The following is a 24275-nucleotide window of genomic DNA, read 5'->3' on the forward strand; positions in this document are numbered from 1 at the left end:
AGGCTGACATCCTATCACTCCCAAACTGCAAAGGGATACACAGAATCATTAATAGTTTTGAACCAGCATTCCCTCATTGGAATTTTTTTTTTCTTTTCTTTTTTTTTTTTTTTTTTGCCCTCATTGGAATTTTACAAACCAAATTACAGCAGTGAGCTTTGGTAATACAATATTGAACACTAAAAACAGAAAAATATCTTTCCTTGAAAAATCATTTTATTTACCCTTCAGTCATCAGATAAAATCTCATATCTTATCATTTATTCCTAAAGTTATAATCTTATAACTTTTACTAGGAACCTGAAGACTATATAGCCATAGAGTATAACTTTCTTTTTAGTTCCTATATTTTAGCCTAGATCAGTGGCTCTCAGATGACAAGGTACATCAAAACAACCTGGGGAGATTGCTAAAGTGCTGATTCCCAGGTCCTATCTTAGATCTGATTCAGTAGGTTTGGAATAGGCCAAATAATTTAGATTTGCAATAAGCACCTCCTGGTGATTCTGAAGTAGAACTCAAAGAAGGCTTCAAGATACACTGGTTTGGCCCTGGCCGGTTGGCTCAGTGGTAGAGCGTCGGCCTGGCGTGTGGAAGTCCTGGGTTCAATTCCCGGCCAGGGCACACAGGAGAAGCACCCATCTGCTTCTCCACCCCTCCCCCTCTCCTTCCTCTCTGTCTCTCTCTTCCCCTCCCGCAGCCAAGGCTCCATTGGAGCAAAGATGGCCCGGGCGCTGGAGATGGCTCCTTGGCCTCTGCCCCAGGCGCTAGAGTGGCTCTGGTCACGACAGAGTGATGCCCCGGAGGGGCAGAGCATCGCCCCCTGGTGGGCGTGCCGGGTGGATCCCAGTCGGGCGCATGCGGGAGTCTGTCTGTCTCTCCCCGTTTCTAGCTTCAGAAAAATACAAAAAAAAAAAAAAAGATACACTGGTTTACGGAAACTAGGGGCCATTTAATTTAATTTCCCCATTTCCACAAATGGGAGATTTGAGGCTCCGAGAGAGAGTTACTTGTTACTTGATCTCTGAAATTCCATGTATTTCACTTATGTATTTATTGTTCACCTCTCCTTCATGCCCATTAGAATGTAAAATCTCTGAGAGCCAGAATTTTCACCCATTTTTTTCTCTGCTGCATCCTGGGTGTCCACAGGGATGCCTGTCATATAGTGGGAGAGGGGTCTCACTCAATAACTATCTGCTGAGCACCTCCCCCACAGGTGTTAGCATACCAGGCACTGGGGGAAGGTGGCTAACACACATAAGTACACACAAACATAAGTGTACTTCTTGGGCTTGAAGTCTAGCAGAGAAGACCAACTAATCACATAAAAACAGATAAAAGCACAATTAAGATTATGACCTGAGCTCTGGGAAGGTCACAGTATTCATAAAAACATAATGATTTTACCTTGGAGGCTTCCCTGAGAAAATGATTAATAAAATAATAACAACAACAGCTATAATTCTATAATTTATTATACCCATTGATCTAAACAAGAACTGAGGAAGAAACTGAGTGAGTAAAAGGCTAAGAAACTTGTCCAAAGGGGTAAACTACAGCCCTAGGATTTGAAGTCAGGCAGTCTGACTCCAATGTCACATTCTTAACTATTGGCAACACAGCTTCTCAGGAAACTGAGCTCTCAGAAAAAGAGGAAGTAAGTCTGCTGGGAATAAAGAATGTTCTAGTCTCAGCAATGAAATGTGCAAAAGGTTTGAGGCAAGATGGAGCGTGGTACACTTGAAAATCCAGAAGGCCAATGTAGCTAGACTACAGAGAACAAGGGAAAAGAGATGGGGGGTGAGTCTGGAAAGGAAGGAAAGAAGGAAGGTAGAGAGAGAGGGAGGAAAGGAGGGACAGATGAAGAGAGAGAGGAAGGAAGGAAGGCAGGCAGTGAGGGAGAATAAGAGGGAGAAAGGGAAAGGGAGGGAGAGTGGTAGAGAAGGAGGAGGAAAACAGGCAAGAGGTGGTTGGTCCGCTAAGAGCCAGGTCAGATGAATGGATGTACCCTACCATGGTACAGTGAATGAAACCTATGGGCCAGGTTAAGGATTTTAAGTTTTATTATTCTAAGAACAATGACAAGCTAATAAAGGTTGTCAAGCCAAGGATAAGGTGATCAGGTTTGCATTTCCAAAAGACACCCTTGGCTTCAGTGAGCCAAGTCTATATATTATATAAGGGCATGGGAGTGGGCGGCCCCACCAGGACTGGGGGCAGTGAGTGCATGGAGAAAAGCAGGCGCATTCAATGCATTTGGAACATTTGCTCTCAACCATGTTTCTGTAAATCCTGATACCCTGCTCCTTTGTCCAAGCTCACCTTCTCTGACAAAGCCTCCTCGAGCGTCGCCAGCGCAGTATCTGTGTTACTGGAATCTGTCTGCAAGGACTTCACTCTGTCTTTCAGATTGGTCAGTTGCTTGTCTTTATCCCTAAGTTGTTCTTGCAAGTTTTCAATCTGAAAATAAAGATCACCATATTTAATACACATTTTATTATGTATCCAGGGCCAAGATTCCTGAAGTGAACTTGTTTAAAACACACACACACACACACAAAAAAAAAACCAGATTTGAGATTACAGAAATTGTCAGCATTACGAAGTTACACTTTGACTAAGAATCAACACTGTTTCGATGAGGCCTTTCTTCTTCCACATAATTCAAACTTGTCCCTCAGACATGGAAGCACTATTATTTCTATCTATATATTATTCTCCCTTTCACCAGCCTTCTAAGTCTCAAATTCATAGACCCTACCATGGTACAGTGAATGAAAGAAATGCATACACAGGATTTACTCACATAATGAACAGAATGGGTACTGGGTCTGCACCAAGCACCATACAGCAGAACCTATGTAGTCATTCACTCACTCCTTTATTCAGTCTTAAACTTTGTGATATGCCAAATGTTGTCAAGTGGCTGTTTCAAAGTAACCACATGAAAAGCCAAGTAGGTTATCACCAGTAGACTGTTAATGGGAAGAACTTGTGATATAAATCAAATGTAACAAGTACTAAACACTCAATTTGGCAACTAAGTCATGTGCTGGCAACCTACCAGGCACTTTTATCCACTATCTGCAGCCTGAAATAAACACGCCAAATAGCCGATTATAACGCCTGCCCAGGAGCAGCAGCCAGGACCTTGCAGAGTGCAGCACGTACATTATCATTCATGTTTTTATTCTCTGCTTTCAAACCATGTATTTCTTATCTAAGGATAAAAAAAAATAGCTCCACTGTACAAACAATTCCTTCGTATTAAGGGTTTTAAAATGACAAGGAAAAATAGCAGTACAACTCTGAGATAAGTCCATTCAAAATATTTGTATTCTGCAACCAGGCTTTCTCAGGAAATAATTCCAAATGCATGTTCACGATGTGTGACTCAAACAAATTTTTGGATTACTTGATTCATTTAGCGTGAATCTGAAATGGCAACACAAATAATGACAGTAGTTGCAGCAATAATGAGGAGAGGCTGACAGCAGAGGTGGCAGCAGTCGCAGCATCAACATAGTCCTGAATACAAAGACAATGACGCTGCTGCCCCTCAGTCCACAGGATGTGACTTGGCGAAGTTTTCCAGTGGTTACAACAGTTGTGGGAGAACAGAGATGGGCTTTTTCTCCTTCCATTCTTCCTCCACTCTTTCCTACCTTATTTTCTCCCTTCTTTCTTTCCTTCTTTTTTTTTTTAATTCAGTGAGAGGAGGGGAGACAGAGAGAGAGATTTCTACGCACACCCTGACTGGGATCCACCCTGCAAGCCCACTAGGGGGCGATGCTCTGCCCATCTGGGCATTGCTCCATTGCTCAGCAACCAAGCTCTTCTTAGCAACTGAGGCAGAGGCCATGGAGACATCCTCAGCACCCAGGGCCAACTCTCTCTAATCAACTATGGCTGCAGGGGGGACAGGAAGAGAGAGAAGTGAGAGAGGGAGGAGTGGAGAAGCAGATGGTCACTTCTCCTGTGTGCCATGACCAGGAATAGAACCCAGGATACCCACATACCAGGCCAACACTCACCACTGAGCAAACCAGCCAGGGACACAATGTATCTTTTTAATAATAAACATTTTCTGCCTTGAAACACACATCCTGGAAACTCAGGTTATTAGTCAAATAACTAACCTTCTCCTCCAACAAAATTCAATGTGTTCCTATCCAGTGACCACTGTGAGAATTCACTGTCCCTCCATGGGAAACAGGAACTCAAAAGCATAATCATCTACAGTCAGAACAAAGACTACCCCCATCTCAGACAAGTGTTCATAGAGTTATACAATACCATAAGCAAATATATGAGTGAGCAAGAATATGGACAGTTACGTGTCAAAAGGATGGTCGTTATATAGAAGCCAGCAACTAAAAGGACTGACTTTTCACACAGTGTATGCTATTGTTTTGAGTACACCCACAGATACATCTGTGTACACATATATGTGCAAATCCATGATGGTTCCAAGCAAACCAATGAAACATACCTTTCCCAACCTGGGAGACTGTCCAACCAGGACAGGGAAGAGAGGACCCCCTCCAGGGGATCAGCCCTGAGGCAGTGGTAGGCACAGATTTCAAGGGACTTTGGGCATTGGAAATAGAGGCTAAAGAAGTCTGGCTGTGAGGCTGTGTGAGAACCTGGGGCCTCCCCTAAATTACCAGGTAGACTAAGGAGGTTGAGGGTTAGAGGTCCTACCAGTATGTAGGTAGGAGCTAAGAGATAAAGAAACGTGGGCTGGTGAGACCTGGTGACAGATAAGTGACATGTCTATTTATCTCATATTTAAGAACCCATCAGAAGAGCCAATGACATCACAGGCAAGGCTGAGTAACAGATTGGAACTGGAGACACATTTATAGAGCAAGAAATTAACCACTTTAAGAACTGCTGCAGAAAGATCTCCAAGAATGATTATTAACAGAGAAACACAAGGTACAGAACAGTGTGGGAAATAGTCTCATGTAAATAAAAAATAAATCTAGAAGTCCACAAAGTTAAGTAGCTACTGAAATTTTTTTTCTGGTAAAAAACACAAGAAATTTTTACAGTGCTTAACATTGGGGGAAAGGATCGGGTGCAGAAGGTAGAAAGGAGCTTCTGTTTTCCATTTTTGTAAGTTTCTATAGTTTTTGGCTTGAATTTTCCAACCATTTGGGTTTGATTAATTTTTAATGCCAACTGGGATTATCTGACCAGTGAGATTATGGGTAATTTTTAGTTTATATTTGTATATAATGATAATATTATATATAACTAAACAATAAATAATTAGATAATTAACAAATGCCCACTTAAAACTAAATAGTCCAAGTTATATTTAAACCATTATGCAAATACTTAAAATTGTGTTTGCATACAATTTACACTAAATGGAAATAGAATGCAAAAAAAAAGCAAAATTTGAAATAATATAATTTTGTTTTTAAAAGTTCTTACCTTGAACAAATATATATATATAAAAGAAACTCACTAAAATGTCATTTTTTGGCAATGGTGTGACTAATGATTTTATTTTTCTTCTTTATACTTTCCTAGATCTGCTGACTTGTTTTCCCTGAACAAAATAAACAGAAGGCTGGGAACCAGCATGGGGGAAAATAGCCCAGAACAATGCCCAGTTTTGATGCAAATGCTAACACAGACGCTATTGCTCCACCTGCTGCATACTAGAAACTGAGCGCAAAGCCAGCTGTAACTGACCACTGGACATCACCACTAGCCCTGCAATCATGCAGCCCCATGGCCTTGACTTTGTAGTCAAGGCAGCAGAGAGAGAGTTCTTCACATTCCCAACTTCCCAATGACTCTGAGGAAGATACTCCTACTGAGGAGCATGAAGTTAAGGGACACAGTCCTACTGCAAAGGAATCTGAGAAACCAAGTGACATTTACGCCTTCCAGCAGGAGAGAGGCCCTTCATTCACTCAGAAGGAAATCAAACGATGGGTAGCCAAAAAAGGGTGCACATTCACAACACCAAGGGGAAGCCCTGCTCTTTGCTCCTGAGCCAGCAAACCACACCATTCCGAAACAATTATTCTGAACTAGCTCTCTATGCAATTCTTACAGGATCATAAATCTGTGCTTTGATTCAGACACTTGTCCAAATGTGGTTTATGCAACTCTTTGTTATTAGTCTGTGAGAAGACAACTACAGACATCCAGAGTGTCTATAGAGCACTCCAATCTTCAAGAACGTGATTGGTGGAATTCAGTGTATCAATCTAGCAGAATATATCTAAATTAAGATGTTTCTGAACTCCTTTGTCACAAGTGGCCAGAACCACACAGCGATTATACACAATAGGACCACATATTGTTACATGACAGATTGGAAATTAAAAAAAAGGGGGGGGGGAATCAGTTTGTGGTGAGCACAAATTCATAGGCCTGCTACTCTCTAAATGCTTCAGAAATATCTTTCTTTTCCCTTTTTTTAAAAACTGTGGTAAAATACACATAAGAAAATTTACCATTTTAGGCATTTTTAAATGTACAGCTCAGCAATATTAAATATCTTCACCCCCATCCATCTTCCTGTGGCTACTTTTAGTTCTCTGCAATTGTATCACATGTAGATTCAGTCGACCACCACCAAAGTCAAGATACAAAACAATTCCATCACTACAGAGGTCCCTTGTGTTGCCCTCTTATAACTTCACACACTTATCTCCTGACTCTGCCCTTGTCCCTGAGCCCTGGCAACCATGAATCCGTTCTCCATTCCTATACTGCAATCCCACAAATGTTACATATAATCACACAGTATAGAACCTTTGGGACTGGCTTTTTATCACTCAGCATGATTCTCTGGAGATCCATCCAAGTTGTTATGTTTGCCAATAATCTGTTCCTTTTTATTGCTAAGTAGTATTCATGGTATGGATATACCAGCTTGTTGAACAACTCACCTAGTAAAGGATATGGGTTGTTTCCAGTTTGGGCCTGTTACACATGGACTACTGTGAACATTCATGTACAAGTTCTTTCTACAGACATTAGTCTTCATTTCTCTGGGATAAGTGCTGCCAGAGTGTCATTGCCAGGTCATGTGGGATTTGAGCAATTTTAGTTACGTAAGAAACTGCCAAACTTTTCCAGAATAACTGAATCATTTTACATTCCCACCTGCATGGTACGAATGAGATGGTTTCCCAACAGTCTCACCACCTTTTGGTGTTGTCACTACTTTTTATTTTAGTAATTCTGCTAGGTATGCAATGGTATCTCACTACAGTTTTATTTGCACTTCTCTAATGACTAATCGTGCTGAGCATCTTTTCTTATGCTTAGTCACCATCTGTAAATCCTCTGCAGTAAATGTCTGCTCATGTCTTTTGTCCATTTCTAATTGTATTGTTTTTGTTTTTACTGCTAACTTTTGACAGTTCTTTATATATTCCAGATACCAACTCCTTGTCAGATGTATGACTTATAATTATTCTCTGTATTATATTCCAGTCTGTTGCTTGTCTTTTCATCCTTTTAACGTGATCTTTCTTGGTGCAGAAAGTCCAGTTTATCATCCTTTCCTTTTATGGATCATGCTTTTGATGTCAATTCTATGAAATCATTATTAAGCCCTGGATTCTGAAGATTTTTATCATATAGTTTTTCTAATAAATATAAAGTTTTCTGTCTTACATTTAAGCCCATGATCCACTTTGAGTTAATTTGCATGAGATCTGAGGTTTAGGCCAACATCCATTTCTGTTGTCTATGGGTGTGCAAATGATTCAGTACCATTTATTTAAAAGCTATCCTTCCACCCTTGAAGTGTTTCTGCACCTTTGTAAAACAATCGGTGAGGCATATTTGCAAGAGACTGCTCCTGGATTCTCTTTTTTGTTCTTTTGATCTGTCTCTGTCTTTCCAATAATACCTTGCTTATGGTAGATATACAGTAAAGATTAATACAAGCAGAGTGATACTTCCCACCTTATTCTCTTTATTTTTCAAGATCATTTTAGTTAATCTAGGGCTTGTGCCTATCCATAAAAAATTTATAATAAGCTTGTCTATGTTAAAAGCCCTTGGTGAAATTCTGATAGTCAATTTCAGGGCAATTGACACCTTCACCACTTCATGGTTACAGCTACAGTACATCTCAATTAGCTTCAGACTTTGCTGATTTTTTTTTTCTTTTTCTTTTACAGAGACAGAAAGAGAGTCAGAGAGAGGGATAGACAGGAACAGACAGACAGGGACGGAGAGAGATAAGAAGCATCAATCATCAGTTTCTCATTGCGACACCTTAGTTGTTCATTGATTGCTTTCTCATGTGTGCCTTGACCGTGGGCCTTCAGCAGACCCAGTAACCCCTTGCTCAAGCCAACAAGCTTAGGTCCCAGCTGGTGAGCTTTGCTCAAACCAGATGAGCCCGCGCTCAAGCTGGTGACCTCGGAGTCTCGAATCTGGGTCCTCCGTATCCCAGTCCGACGCTATCTACTGTGTCACTGCCTGGTCAGGCTTTGCTAATTTCTTTCATGACCATTTTGTGAATCTCAGAATAAAGATCCTGTATATGCTTTGGTAAGGTCATTTCTAACTATTTCATTTTCTTTGACATTATTATAAATGGTATTATATTTTTCATTTTGGCCTCTACATAGTTACTACTGTTAGTATCCTGAGACTTTCCTGAACCCACTTATTAGTAGTAGGAGGTTTTTATTCATTGTTTTTCCTTTTCAATGATACCTTGGGATTTTCTATGTAGCTAATCATGTCATCTGCAAAACGGGAGAGAACTTTGGAGTATTATTTGCATAAAAGTGATGGAGTAGATACTCTTGCCTTGGTCCTGAATTTAGGGGAAACATATTTAGTCTTAAGGATAAAAGACAGATATTAGCTATGTTTTTTTGCAGATATTCTTTATCTAGTTCAGCGGTTCTCAACCTGTGGGTCGTGGCCCCGGCGAGGTCGCCTAAAGCCATCGGAAAATACATAATGCATATCAGGTATTTACATTCCAAATCATAACTGTAGCAAAATTACAGTTATGAAGTAGCCACCAAAATTATTTTTTGGTTTGGAGTCACCGCAACATGAGGAACTGTATTGCGGGGTCACGGCATTAGAAAGTTGAGAACCACTGATCTAGTTGATGTAGTTTCCCTCTATTCCTAACTTGCTCCGAGTTTTTTATCATGAGTAGATGTCAACTTCTATAAAATGCTATGTCCATTAATATGACCATATATATATGGTCATATTTTTATATATATATATGGTCATATTTTTATGTGTGTGTGTGTATATATATATATAAATATATATATATTTATATATATATTTTAGCCTAATCACATGGTGGATTATAATGATTTATTTTTGAAGTTGAACCAGCCTTGCATACTTGGAATAAATCTCATTTGATCATAGTATATATAGTATTTTTTTTTTTTTTTGGTATTTTTCTGAATCTGGAAATGGGGAGAGACAGTCAGACAGTCTCCCGCATGCGCCCGATCGGGATCCACCCGGCACGCCCACCAGGGGGCGACACTCTGCCCACCAGGGGGCGATGCTCTGCCCCTCCAGGGCGTCGCTCTGCTGTGACCAGAGCCACTCTAGCGCCTGGGGCAGAGGCCAAGGAGCCATCCCCAGCGCCTGGGCCATCTTTGCTCCAATGGAGCCTCCCTGCGGGAGGGGAAGAGAGAAACAGAGAGGAAGGAGAGGGGGAGGGGTGGAGAAGCAAATGGGCACTTCTCCTGTATGCCCTGGCTGGGAATCGAACCCGGGACTTCTGCACGCCAGGCCGACGCTCCACCACTGAGCCAACCAGCCAGGGCCAGTATATATAGTATTTTTTAAATTAAATGTTTGCCTTTGATTTTCTAATATTTTGGTTCATGAAAGATAGTAATCAGTAATTTTAGATTTGGGGACTTTGTAGGTTTTTTCTTTTTTTTTTCTTTTTTTTTTTTTTGGATTGTCTTTTACTATTTTGAGTACAGAAGTAATCTGGCATCATAAATTAGTTATAAAGTAGTTCTTCATCCTATTTCAGTACAGAATTGAGTAAAAGTATGGTAATATTCTCCAGTGAAGCTATCTGGGGCTTGATATTTTTCTCAAACTTTTAAATTACAAATTCAATTTATTTAATGGTTATAAAACTATTCAGGTGATTAATTTTATCTTGGTTGAGTTTTGATAGGGTGATCTTTTAGAAATTAGTCCATTTCTACTAAGCTATCAAATTTATGAGTATAAAGTTGTCTGTGATTATCTCTTGTCAACTTTTTAGTGACTACAGAATCATAGTATCTTATTTAATTTCTGATATTGGTGATTTGTATCTTCTTTCTTTTATCTTTGTCAGTATTGCTGAAAGCTTATCAATTTTACTGATGTTTTTTCAAAAAAGCAGCTTTTAATTTTATTGAGTTTCTCCATTGTTTCTGTTTTCAATTTTCTTGTTTCTGCTCTATTTTTATTATTTCCTTCCTTATACTGTACTTGGTTTGGATTTACTTGGGGCTTTTTTGTTTGTTTGTTTGTTTGGTTGGTTGGTTGGTTGATTGAGGTAAGAACTTTAATTAGTCATTTGTGAGCTTTTCTCTTTTCTAATGTAACCATTTAACGCTACAAAGTTCCTGTCAGCACTGTTAGAGCTGCATCTCACAAATTTTGATGCATTGTATTCTCATTTTCATTCTGTTACAGGTATATTTTTTCTTTGAGACTTCATATTCAAAATATGGATTACTATTGATTTAGCTTCTTTGAACCATGGGTTATTTGTAGATTCTTTGGTCTTACTAGTATTGATTTATAGTTTGTTTCCATTATGGTCATAGAACATACTCTATGCGGAGGTTTGTTTTACATCCAGAGTATGATCTATCTCGGTTAATGTTACCTGCGCACTACATGTCTGCAGTTGTTGGGTGGAGAGTTCTATAAATGTCAGTTAGCTTTTGTTAGTTGATAAGAGTACAGTTCTTCTATCCCCTTGCTACTTTTCTGTAATTAGCTCTACCAATTGCTGATTGTGGGGTGGTGAAGTCTCTAACTATAATTATGTTTGTCTATTTCTCCTTTCAGTTCCATCAATTTATATTTCATATATTTTGAAGCTCTTTTGCTTACTGCATATTCATTTAGAATTGTTATGTCTTCTTGGTGGATTGCTTCTTTTATTATATAGCTATGTCACTCATTGTCTCTAGTAATTTTCTTAGCTCTAAAGTCTACCTTATCTGATATTAATATACCCATTCCTCCTGTTTTAAATTAATGTAAACATGATATATTCTTTTATTCTTTCACTTGCAACCTAAGTTATTGTGTTTGTAGAAAACTTCTTACAGACCTCATATAGTTGTGTTTTAAAAAATCCACTCTTCGAAAAATACAGAAAAAAAAATCCACTCTGACAATGTATTTATTTTAATTAGTATATGTGTCAGGGCTTATGTCTGCTATTTTGTTATTTTTTCTGTTCATATCCTCTGTTGTCCATCTATCCCATTCTCTTTTTTTATATTCCTGAGGGTTACTTTAAATATTTTTTAAATTTCATCTTCATTTATTGATTGAGTATACAGTGTTGCATATTTTCTTAGCAATTGTTGTATGTCATACAATTTATATATGCAACATGTCACAACCTACTGGTGTAAATGTCTGACCAATTCAAATGGAATATTGAAATTGAACTTCCTTTAAGGTCCTCCTATCTCCTCCCCCCCTTTTTAAATACAAATGTCCATTATTTCCTCTACAGACATTGAGTACCACAATATATACTGCTATGATTTTTGCTTCAACCATCAACTATGATTTTAAAAACTTACAGGAATAAGATAGAATATTATTCTATTCACCCCTATTTTTTTCTATTCTATTGTTCTTCCTTATTTTCTGGAGTTTTAATTCTTCTTCTGTAAAAATTTCCTTTATGTTTAGAGACCTTCTTTTAGTCCTTTTTTAAGGGTAAGTGTCCTTGTGACAAAATTGGCTTCCCTTCGTCTGAAAACATCTTTATTTTCCTCTTAATTCCTGAGGGATAGTTTCACCAGATAGAGAATTTATGAGTGACAGTATTTTTCTTCCTCCATTTGAAAAATGTGCCAAATCTTTCTGGCTTCCATGGTTTCAGATGAAAAATCCACTGTTATTTGAATTGGTATTCATTCTCCCATAAATATTGAGTAGTTTTGCTCTAGTTGCTTTCAGATATTTTTAGGGTTTTTTTTTTAAGTTTTTTGTTTCTAGAGGTTGGATTATGATGTGTCTTGGCATAGAGTTCTCTGGGTTTATCCTAGTTGGGAGTTACTCATCGTCCTGAATCAGTAGGTTTATACTGCTTGCCAATTTTAGAAATTCACAGCTATTACTTCTTCAAACATTTTTTTCAGTCCTTTATTCTTTCTCCTCTCCTTCTGGAACTGATGATATGTCAGATATATTTTTTTTGTCCCACAAGTCCCTGAGCTCTGTTCATTTATTTTCCAGTCTACTTTTCTTCTGTTGCTGAGATTAAGTTCTATTGATCTGCCCTCAGTTCACTGATCTATCTTCTGTCATTTCCACTCCATTATTGAATCCTTCCAGTGAGGTTTTCTGTTTTTCCAAGAGAATTTGTAATTACTTGTTCAATCAATTTTATAATAATTGCTTTAAATTTTTTGTCAGATAACTAATACCTTATTCATCTTGGTGCTGGCATTCATTGTCTTCTCTCATGTAAATTGGGGTTTTTCTGATTTTTGGTATGACAAGTGTTTTCAGTTATGTCCTGGACATTTTGGATATATGTTAAAAGGTTTGTTTTGTTTTCTTATTTATATCTATATCTATTTTAGCAGCCAGCTGCTTTGTTCCAGTTCATTATGTGAGCCTGGCTGACCTCTCCAGTTTGCTGACGTCGCTGCTATATGCAGAATGGCTCCCTGCTCTGGGGACTTCAGGGCTTCAGAGAGGTAGGTCTGCCCTGGCTCTGCTGCTGAAGTGGCCACGGCCAGCCGGGGCCCCTGCTGCAGGACGGCGTGCGGCGGCCACAGGCTGGCAGCACAGCTCTGCGCGCCGTGCCGACATGAGCAGACTCAGCCACTGGTAAGGCCTCTGGCCACCAGGCAAGCATTCCCTTCTTCATTTCCTCCCTCCCCTCCTCTCTCCCTCTTCTTTCTTTCCTGCTTTCCTTCCCTTCTTCCTTGCTCCTTTCCTTGGAGTCCTTCATTTCTGCGAGCAGTCCCGGCTGTCAGCTCTGCGGCCCCGATGCGTGGATGTGTGGGAAGGAAAGAAACCGAGGGTACATCCCAGTGTTCTTCAATCCTTGAGGCCCCTGTGGGAGTCCTCCTCCTCTCTTCCCACCCTGCAGAGTCTCTTCAGGATTGTCTATTGAATTAGCTTCAGCAAATCTGAATTAACTTGTATTTAGAGAGAAGAAGCAAGAACAAATGGGGGCTATTCCAGCTTCTTTCATAATTGGAAGCCACTCCATGCTTTTTACAAATGGATTGCTTAATTTGTTTTTAAAATCCCATCCTGGTTTAAAATCAAAAGAAGTAAAGTAACTTTTTTTAAGTGACCCAGAAAACTAATGGTGAAGGGAGGATTCAGAGTCAGACTGTCTGACTCCACAGACCGCACTCCTGCACTCCGACCTCCCCTCAGCTACCTAGGTGCCTTGCAGAGCAGGATTTCTTGGCCCCTTCCCTACACCAGCACAACCAGGGATCTACTCCCCCCAGATAGAGATGGGAAGAGAACCAGAGTCTAGCTGGGCGGTTGAGTGGTTTCCAAACCTAACTCCTCCAGGGAAGGTTCACTCCCAAGTGGACTACTGCTACATGGTGTACAAATTCAAGCAAAGTCTGTGCTGGCAAATATTTTCTCCACCAAAATACCAAACACCAAATAAAGACAGGATTTGCATGATACCACTAAGCGCTACATTTCCTATCATGAGGCTGGCATATAGTAGGCCCTCACTAAATATTCCTCGACTCTAACCCAAATGACACAACCTTTGAAATACGGCATGAGCCTTGGCTCAAGTTACCTTCCACCCGACAGTCTGCCAGAGAACAACCAACCAAATCGTGACACCCTGTGGAATACTTGAGATACTGCACTTGGCAAGTTCTACGAAGTCCAAATTCAAATGTACTGGGGGGGTGGGGGGGCAGGAAAGAAAACAGCTCCTGAAAGTATCTATCAATATTTAAAAGTCTAGAGTGCTCTCTTACCATCGGCAGTCTGACCCCAATGGATCAGCACTCTAAAATAGAAGCGCCTGCTTCCCAAGCTTGGTGCTTATCTGAATTCCAGAACATTTATATGATTTCCTTTTTTGAAAACTAATTTTAAAATGTGATCCAAACCCTAACCAAGACAGCATGTTCCCAAATAGTATGGAATTTTGTGTAATTTTTCCTTTAGACATAAAATGAATAGGCAGCAAATTTAAAACATCCCCAAATTGTTATAAAATGGAATATCCTGAAAATATCCAAACATAAAATAAAGGCAAGGTCCAAGGGAGCTTCTAGAATTCTCACAATTGAAAAATATTAATAAGTGATTGTTGTGGATGAGATCGTCATGCTTTGCTAACCCGGATAAACATACAGACAGGACGGCACAGTGGTTAAGAGGTCTGGGAGCTCCTAAACAAGAAAAGCTCCGAGTCTCACAAGCTTATTTCTGCTGACTGTAATGATAGTCAGAAAGATGATCCGACTTCTGTTTTCCACATAAAAATAATTTGATGGAAACCCATCAAATATAGAAGGCAACACATTCCAATTTTTTTTTCATATTTTGAACTCCCCAAAATAACAAACAAAAGCAAAGTATACACAAGGGAATCACTACATGCAGTAAATGTACATTTGTGCACACACTGAACTGAACTGAATAATTAAGAATTTTTTATGACACTAATTTTATCAGAAAGTCATAGCTTTCAGATTTCAGATACAATACATAGTTTTTGTATCAAGTTTCAACCATACAGGAGTAGGATGGGAGGGTGAGCTGGGTGAAAAAGGTGAAGGGATTAAGCAAAAGTAAAACAACTCATAGACACAGACAACAGTGTGGTGATTACCAGAGGGAAAGGGGTGGAGGAAGGCAGGAGATGGTAAAGGGGGATGAATGGTGATGGAAGGGGACTTGACCTGGGGTGGTGAACACACAATACAGTGTACAGATGATGTGTTATAGAATTGTACACCCGAAGCCTATATAATTTTATTAACCAATGTCAGCCCAATAAATCCACTAAAAAATTTCAACCATGCATACACCTTTCATTTTTATAGACTTCTTTACTTAAAATCCTCAAATAGTATCTAACATAAAAAAAAAATTAGTTTGCTTATTGGAACACACAAAACACTACAGAAAAGAGAAATTAAAAAAGAAATAAGACAAACAGAATAACTTTACATCTTTAAAATCTTATGTAAATTATGTCTAGATGATTCTGAATCTCAGGCACAACTTCTGTTATGCAAACTTTTGTTTAGGTATTTTCTTTTATTATTTATACATTTAGTTTCCACCCCCTAACTCTATTCTAAACCTGATAGCAAGATAATAGCTTTTCATTTTTTCTTTGTTGCTATTTAGTTCCTAGGCTGCAATTCAATTGCAACTAACTTTAAATTTTAGGTATGTCAAGTCATCTTTGACAATTTAAATAATGTATATTTTAGTAATTAAAAGTTGCCATTAAGATCACTAAAAACAAAATCATTAAACCCTTTAGGATAAAAGTCTTTCCTTGTCCACACACTGTCAATAAACAAAGTGCTAATCTTGTCACTTTTTTGGCCACTGTCTCAGGAATGCTTCTTAAGTACTCAAAGGATTAAATTAAATCTCACCTGCAGACAGGCTTTACAATTCCACCAAAAACCTCATTCTCAAAGGAAAATTACTTTCATTATCTGAAGTTAAAACCAAAGATTCTATCCTCTGGAATTTGCAGGAAAACAGCAGCATCAAAGAAAACAATTCACTTCAAGAGAATTTTTTTCTTCCAGAGCCTGTCTGAGCGAATTATCTAAGAGTGAATTTGTTTGGGAAGATATTTTCTCAAGGTCATTCCAAAACCAACATAAAACTGTGTCATTTAAATTACTTCAAGTTGATATCTTTTCACAATTTTGACTGTCTTCTTGAAGTTTTAAGAAGCTTTTTAAAACATACATTTTATTTATCACCCTTGTTTTGAATTACAAATTTGGCTTATGCTCTTTTGCTTTTCTTAGAGATTATATAATTTTATGAACTAAATATTTAAAATCCATGGAAGGAATAAAAATAAAAGATTAATTTCTCTTGAGTTCAAAAGTGAAACAATAAAAGAAACTGAATTTGAGATGCGAAGTATGTATGCATTCGGAAAAAATAACAGCACTCTAGTATTCACGAAACTATTTTCCAACTTAAACTATTCTATCTATGCTCTTTAACTTAATTTAAGAAATACTTAATAGGATAAAATACTCGCATTGCAGAAAATTTCCTCCTACGAAGAGATAGCATTTCAAAAAGGTCCCCACATGTTGTTATAAGAGCCACTGGGGGGGAGGATTAGGACGTGGTTCATTTTTAGACTCTTGCATCTACTTCCTAAATAAACAAATCCTGGCTCTTTTACCCCCAAACCAAATACAAACCCAAAGGAAGGACAGGGAGATGAACTACTAGACTGAAAAATAGAAACATTATGTCAAAGCATCCTACATCATTATTTGCAGACAATTTATTTTGTTATTGGTTAGTATCCTTCATGCTAAATGTTCTGTCCCCTACAGCAAATGTTCCATTTCAAAAACATAGTAACATGTGCTGGAAACAGAAACCACCAAAGCAATAGTTCTCGTGGCTATAGAATGTATTTGTGGTAGATTAGAAAAAAACACATTATTATTGGAGGTCAGTATGCATGAGAATCACTATCAATATAACTTGTAAATTACAATAAAAATTTAATTCTGGATATTAGAATTCTTTTTCAGTTGGAATAAAAGCTCTGTGAAATGGAGATTAAAGTATGTTTTACTACTATCAAGCTATATCTAAAAGAAGGCTCTGCTACATGTCACTTTTTATTTTTGTCTTAGACACAAAAGGACGTGTAAACAAAGAGGAGCATTTCTTCCTTTAGGTGCATGAGCATAGCCTGTTGGAAGATCATTCTGTAACTTAGTATCTGTTCCTTTTATTTCTATATTTGATTTCTTATACAACAAGCTTTATCTATATTTAGCAAGACTTGCCCCAGCCTAAACCTTCCAGAGCCAAGTCCTGAATGGCTGTCAGGACCTCAACGGTAGAGCTTCCTGGGCCTCGACTCCTCTTCGCTTCAAATGGATGTTTTAGGGACCTCTAATTCGAAGTGTAGTTCTGACTAAAGCCCTGGTGTCCTGTCTGAATTTCACAAACGTGACACAGTAATTCTAAGCATACTTAGCATTTCTCTCAAATATTTTGGAAACTAAGCATGAAAGGAACTCTGGACGTGAAGAGCTTTTATGAAGCTGAGGCCAGATCCCTTCTCAAGAATTTCTGAGACAAAATGAGTTATGTTCTTCACTGGAACAAAGGGGGAGCTAGGGAAAAAGCCCACAAGAATGTGATTCAGCAACCTCGGAGAGACAGCAGCATCTCGATGATTCAAGCGACTACACAGGCAGAGGTCCCCAAGGGGCCGTCTAGTTCTTTCTGCTCACTGTGTTGTTATGAAACGCACATCTACAACATACTCAATTATTAGAACATTAAAAATTATCCAAAATAGTGTGGCTTCCAACTTGGCCACATAACGATCTAGGTACCTAATAACGCAGGCTCCTCAGTCGTAGGAGCAGAGGTGCTGGCTCCTTAGGTCCAGGGGGAGGTTTGGTAATCTACATATTTAACAAGTGCTATAGGTGATTTTGATATAACAATTTATGAATCAGATTTTTAAAAAGAAACTGAACTGAAACATTTTTACATCAACCTGCATCTGGAAAATAATAGTGACTACCATCTTTCTCTCAGTCATCATCTTCTTCAAGAAAAATTGGCAACAATCTTCCTCATTCTCTCCTAACTAAAGGCCTGAGAATTCCAAAAGCACCTCCAGAACGTGGATGCAGGCAGAAGCTGGGCCAGGTGGTTCCTCGTCCCTCACACCTTTGTTCTCATGAATAGCAAACACATCAGAGGTGTCTGCATTTGGTAGAAGCATCTTCTATGAGAAAGCAAGGGCCTACCTAAGAAAATCCAGTCTCCCTGGAAAGCTCTTCAAGTGAGAAGTCACCAGCCACTTATGACAAATCCTATCCATAGCCAAACTTTTGGAGGACTAAGATATAGCAAAGAGGCTGAAGATACGACACACACCCATAAAGAGAACAGGATCTGACAAAACACAGCGGATAGAACTTCCACATAAATGAAACGGAGTTTGTATATTCTCTACCTCTCAAGCTCCTGGGGAAAGAACTTCATGGTATCTTCTACATGTTGGAAGAAAAGAAGTACAAAAGGGTGGTTGGTGCACAGCAAGCCTGCAGGCCTGGGGCTGCGCAAATGAGCTGAAATGGGGAAACAGGCTTTCCTTCCTCTTCCACTCAGAGTTCAGCATCCTCATTCCTTCCTGCAGTAACCGTCTGCATCCGAAAGGGCTGATTACAGCACATGCAGAATTCACAAAATAAAATAACCACATGGGCTCCAAGTTCATTCCACTAATGAAAAGGAGTCTGTCTTCTGCCAAGTGTCAAAAATTCAATCTCATCTGCTAGCTTGACACTAAAGAAAACATAAATCTGCTTTTTTTTCCCCCAATTAAATTCCTTAAGCTTTTCTGGGAGGTTAGTCTTACTCTGAAATCAGATATTTAAAGAAGCAGTCTGCTTTTGTTTATGAACTTTTGTTTCCTATTAAGATCTAGAATGTGTTTTATTCTTTTATTGTCCAAGGCAGCTTCCCCACGTGTAATTTCTGAATCTCATGGATTGATCTTTCAAGATGGCCATCAACAACTTCTGTCCTTTGTTAATGAACTCTGTTCCCCTAATAGCTACTAGATGAAAAAGGAAGGACTTGAACCCAGGTTTATCAGACTCTAAAAACTATGCTTTCCTTTACTAATTTTTAACCACATTCACCTAGTTACTACTTCAATATTTATTTTTGAATAATGTGGATTGAACACAGAATAACCAAGCATTTATTTTAGACTGGTCTGACTACATACTGTTAACATGTTCCTTTGTCCCCCTCCTGCAAGTACAGTTCCAGTAAAAATCAAACAATTATAACACAATGCACAGTAAATTGTTCCTTAATAAGAAAATCAAGGCATCTTTCCCCCAATTTATATAAATAAATATTCAATATTGAGCTAATATTTGAATGTCTCTTTGCAGACCTGGAGAAGAAGCCAAACAAGTTTCCTGCCCCCATGAAGCTTATATATATTAGGAGACAAAGTTAATAAACAAGTCAACAGTGTTCATAAAACATAGTAATTCCAGACAGTGATAGGGACAAAGTCTATGAAGAAAGTAAATCAAATCAGAGAACAGAGAGTGACAGAGCTGGAACAGAGATTTATGTCAGATGCGGTACTCAAGAGGACTTCCTGGAGGAGGTAACATCTGAGCAGACAGGGAAGAACCAACTGGGAGTACTGCAATGCAAAGGCCCTGAGGTAGGAAGAAGATGGGGGAGTTCAGAACAACAGGAACGCTTCACAAACGTGGGCCAACAGACCGCATCATGTCACCTACTAACAAAGAAATATATTGATATTTCTGCAAAAGCAAAGGCAGTAACCCATTCCTTTGTTATTTATTTATTCACTCATTAATTTAACAGAGAATTGTTGAGTGCCTACTACTTGAGAGCTGTCAAGTTAGATGATATGGGACTCCTCACCTAAGAGTGAATTTACTAACAGCTTATCAGAACAGACACCACAGAGACAGAGAGGAGCAGAATCTGATTCCTAGAGACCCAAACTGAACTTCCCCCTGAAATCCAGAGAGCACCAAGATGAACTTGGTGTTAGACCAGGCACCCTGCCAAGGTTAAGCTGCTCAAGCGGTACTCAGTCTCAAACCTTCAGGATCAGATGCAGGGACACCTCAGAGAGGCTCAGATTCTATTTCTAGGGGTTCTACAAGGTTTCAGGCATTATAAGAAGGGGAAAAGGACCTCTACCCCCTAGATGTTTTGTGATACAGAAAACTGACGAGACTCCCTACACACTGGAGTCCTGTCATGAATGACAGCACATCCAGGCCTGAGAGAAGTGGGAATTCTCCCGATTAGCTGAGAAACCTAAGCAACTCTTTTGAAGGTCCCATGCTCTGATTTTTGTGACTGGAATGATGATATTTCTCCAATCACATTCATTTATTCGACAGATACTAGCTGAGCACTGGGCACCCACCAGGTACCGGGACGCAGCAGTGAGCACAGCTCCTGTCTTCAAGGAACTTCAGGTCTAAGGGCGAAGACCTAGAAATAAACAGGGAATGATAATGCAGGCTGATCCTATGAATAAGCAGAGCATTGTGGCACCTAGGAAAAGGACTCTCCTCATCCTGTAGGGTCCAGGAAGTTGTGACAACTAGGCTGAGAGCCAGGGGATGAGTAGGGGTGAGTTAGCACAGTCTGGAATGAGATGGCAATAGAGGAGAATGTTCCAGTCTGAGGGCGGGGCGTGTGCAAAGGGTCAGAGGTAAGAAAGAGCAATGACTTGTTCTGGGGTCTGGCTGGAGGAGTGAGAGAGGACAGTGGTACAGATGAGACCCAGTTACAAAAGGTGCTGGGAGAAAGCTAAGGACCTTTATCCTCCAGGCGACGGGAACCTTTAAAGTTTGGAGCATGGGCACAGCGTGCGCTGGCTGCTGGGCTGAGTCCATGGGAGGCTCAGGGGGAAGAGGAAGGGCAGGCAGCCCCACAACCGTGCCACCAGGACTACTGTAAAGGGCACACGTGAAAACGACCGGACAACTGCACCGGGCGAACGGACAAACGATTGCTCTTCATCTGTGCAGTGGGGTCCTACAGAGGAGCAGACTGCTGACACCCACAACCATGTGGATGAACCCACTTGCATCTATGTGATGGAGAAGAAGCCAGACCCAAAGTCAACCTATGTATGAGTCCACTTGCATAATATTCTGCCAAGCACAGAGCTAGGACAAAACCGTGGCTGCCAAGGGTAAGGCTCACTGCAAAGGGGCATGAGGGAGTTTTGCAGGCTGATAGAAACTGTAGCACATCTTGACTGCTGTGGCGGTCACATGACTATATGCATTTTTTACAGGTTTTTTTTTTTTTAATTTAAGACTTTTTAAAAGAAGTTTCTGGTTCACAGCAAAACTGAGAGGAGGTAGAGAGGTTTCCCAGATGCTGCCTGCCCCCCCACACGCTCAGCCTCCCCCATTATCAACACCACTCACAAGAGTGATGCATTTGTTACCACTGAGCCTACACTGATCATCACTATGACCCAAAGTCCATACTGTACATTACAGCTTCCTCCTGGTGTTATACATTCTATGAGTTTGAACAAATGTGGATATTTGTCTTCACAGGATCATACAGAGTCTTTTCCTGGTCCACAACATCCTCTGTGCTCGGCCTATTCATCCTTCTCTCCACACCAACCCTTGGCAACCTCTGATCTTTTTACTGCCTCTTTATTTTTCCTGTATTTTTTTAAATGCATAGTTGCACACCAGAGAGGGTGATTTTATTGGATATAAATCACATCTCATATTTTTACAGTGACTGGACTGGTAAAAGTGTCTCTAACGCTATGGTGTTCCACTGTCTTAGTCAAGGGAGAGAAGTAGCCCATGGCCTCCGGCAGATGTTCCTGCCCCACTCCCTCAGTCCGGAACACTCTACATTCGGGTTGGCGGTCCTTCAGGGAGTCTGAGTAGATTTTTGGTGGACTGCCTCAACTTCACACATAGACAGAGGTGGGAAAGGTCTGGGGTCACGTGTGAAATCCGTGCATGCTCACAGGACTCCCAGCAAACTGGCCCTGCATAGGTCCCAGCCTCCTCTCAACCCTGCCCCTTCACTTCAGTCACCCCCAAGTCCTGGCAATGCTAAGCTCCCAACTCCACCATCTCTGGTTTGGCAAATACCTCCATCTTTCCCCTTTCCCCTGAAATGCCACAGGTCTCCCCCAAGACCTCCCTGGCCCTAGCAAGGGAGGGAGCCCCATGCCCGACCCTCTTCTGCCCGTTCTGCCCTCAGCGCCTGCACTTCCCCATGACACTCGCTGCAACTAGTCAGGGAGCCCCATGCCCGACCCTCTTCTGCCCTCTCTGCCCTCAGCACCTGCATTCCCCATGGCACTCGCTGCAACTAGTCCAGTCATTAACTCCAGAAGCACAATTGTGGCTTGACTTTGGTTTTGACTGTCATTTTCCACTGAGGTTCTCTGGGGGTAAGACCCCTTCTCTTTCATCCCCAGGCTGTTTTCCAAGCCCCTAGTACATAGTAGGTCCTCAATACATATGTGGTCAATGAATTTCAACAAGTTGCTCATTGAAAATATTAGTTCTGTAGAAGATGCTCTAGAAAAACTTCATGGTTCTACCTTAGTAGTTATTGGGCAAAGCAGGTAAGAAACCTTTATAGGCTTCAAAGAAGCCCCGTTCCCCACACATTTCCCTGACACATGCCACTGAGGTACTCAAGATAAGACACACGTGGGCAGAACCTACTTAGGGTTCAGAATGAGCCCCTTCCTTGGGCTACAAGCTTAATGGCAACTTTGCTCTCCTTGTTCTAGAATGAACGCAATTCATGGTTCCTTGAGTCACTAAGAGACCGAGGAATAATTTCCAAGGCCTCTTGGAGCTCAGATAAGTGCTAGAATGAAAACATTTACCAACAGATTAAGGTGGTTTCAACATTTCCATTATAAACCCCTATTTTCAGATACTTACATGATAAGCCAGCTGTGAAACTTAATTCTAAACTAAAACTTGCCAAATAATGATGGACTGTCTCCACAGATCTTTTTTTTTCTTTTTTTTTAATAAGAGAAAGAGATGGTGAGAGAAAGAGAGAGAGAGAGCCAACCTTTGGCCATTTGCAAGTTACTTAATTGCCAAAAGAGAGAAACTGAAAAGCAGTTTTTAAATTTTCTTTAAATCATCCTTGTAAATAGAAAATACCTTCTTTTTTCAACATTAATCTTGAGAAGCAGAGATCAGGATGAGACCACTGCACAAACATGAGAAACATTTTCATAGGAAAATTGACTCAGGCATAATAGGATAACTTCCATCAATAAATGGCTATCCACACTGGATAGCCATTTATTAAAAAAAGCGTGATTTTAAACTGGTCACATTTATTTGTCAGAGTTAGTCTCTCAAGATGTAGGAAACAGCTACTCCTGCTGTTCTTTAGACACAATAAGTTGAACATAAACTATACTCTCTTAGGTCCCTTACAGCCCCAGAGAGAACACCAGACTCTGAGAAATGTCGGCAGTGCAAGCACTGTCCATATTGCTTAATATAAAGTACAAATAACAGCCACACAATTCTAGCCGCGTGCACTTGTCCCAGACTGGAAAGTCCCAGCATGTCCCCAGCCCAGTTCAGAGGCAATAGCATTGTGCATGCTCTGTGGATAGTTAACAATCATTACACACTTGTTTGCTCTGTGCAAAGCTACCGATTGCTCTCAGCAAGAAAAAGAAAAGTGGCTTGAAATGATGTGGCCACATGGACTCCGTTCTCAACTCACTTTAGGCTTTACATCAGAGATATTGAATAGGGAGCAGGGCTGAGGGAGAAGGCAGTGTGGTGAAGAGCGGGACCGGCAAACCCTGGCCCACAGGCCCGTTCTAGCCCACCACCTGTTTCTGTAAACAAACTTTACTGAAACCCAGCATGTCCGTTTGTGTACGCAATGTCTATATCTAACTTAGCGCTATAAATGGCAGGACTGAGTGGTGCAATAAGACCATCTGGCCCTTTAAGAAGACATTTGATGATCTCTGGTGTAGTGGATATGAAGAGATTCGAACTCTGTGTGACTTTAGGCAGGTTAGCTACTCTCTTTGAGCCTCGGGTTCATCAAATGTAAAATGGGATCTAAATATAATAATGCCTATTCCACAGATATCACGATGGCTACAGAGGTTAATGAGTCTGTAGAAAGCTAAGGGGAAATGGGATTTTAAAAGTTGGCCTCTGAATTTCATTTTGGAATAAAATTGCCTTTGCTTAGGGAAATATGACATATTACCTAGT

The 24275-nt window shown here is 40.1% G+C and overlaps 1 protein-coding gene across 3 annotated transcripts in view; it reads right to left on the reverse strand.

Annotated features, from left to right (window-relative positions):
* The window catches only part of ERC2 (ELKS/RAB6-interacting/CAST family member 2), a 1061162-nt gene that overhangs the window by 518590 nt on the left and 518297 nt on the right, over positions 1-24275 (reverse strand). For all 3 annotated transcript variants that reach the window (XM_066351701.1, XM_066351699.1, XM_066351702.1), the window contains one exon: positions 2326-2463. In XM_066351701.1, coding sequence (XP_066207798.1) covers positions 2326-2463 — 138 coding nt within the window. The remainder of the gene's footprint in view (positions 1-2325; positions 2464-24275) is intronic.

The sequence above is a fragment of the Saccopteryx leptura genome, chromosome 10 (assembly GCF_036850995.1).
Source record: "Saccopteryx leptura isolate mSacLep1 chromosome 10, mSacLep1_pri_phased_curated, whole genome shotgun sequence".
In the NCBI taxonomy this organism is placed as follows: domain Eukaryota; kingdom Metazoa; phylum Chordata; class Mammalia; order Chiroptera; family Emballonuridae; genus Saccopteryx; species Saccopteryx leptura.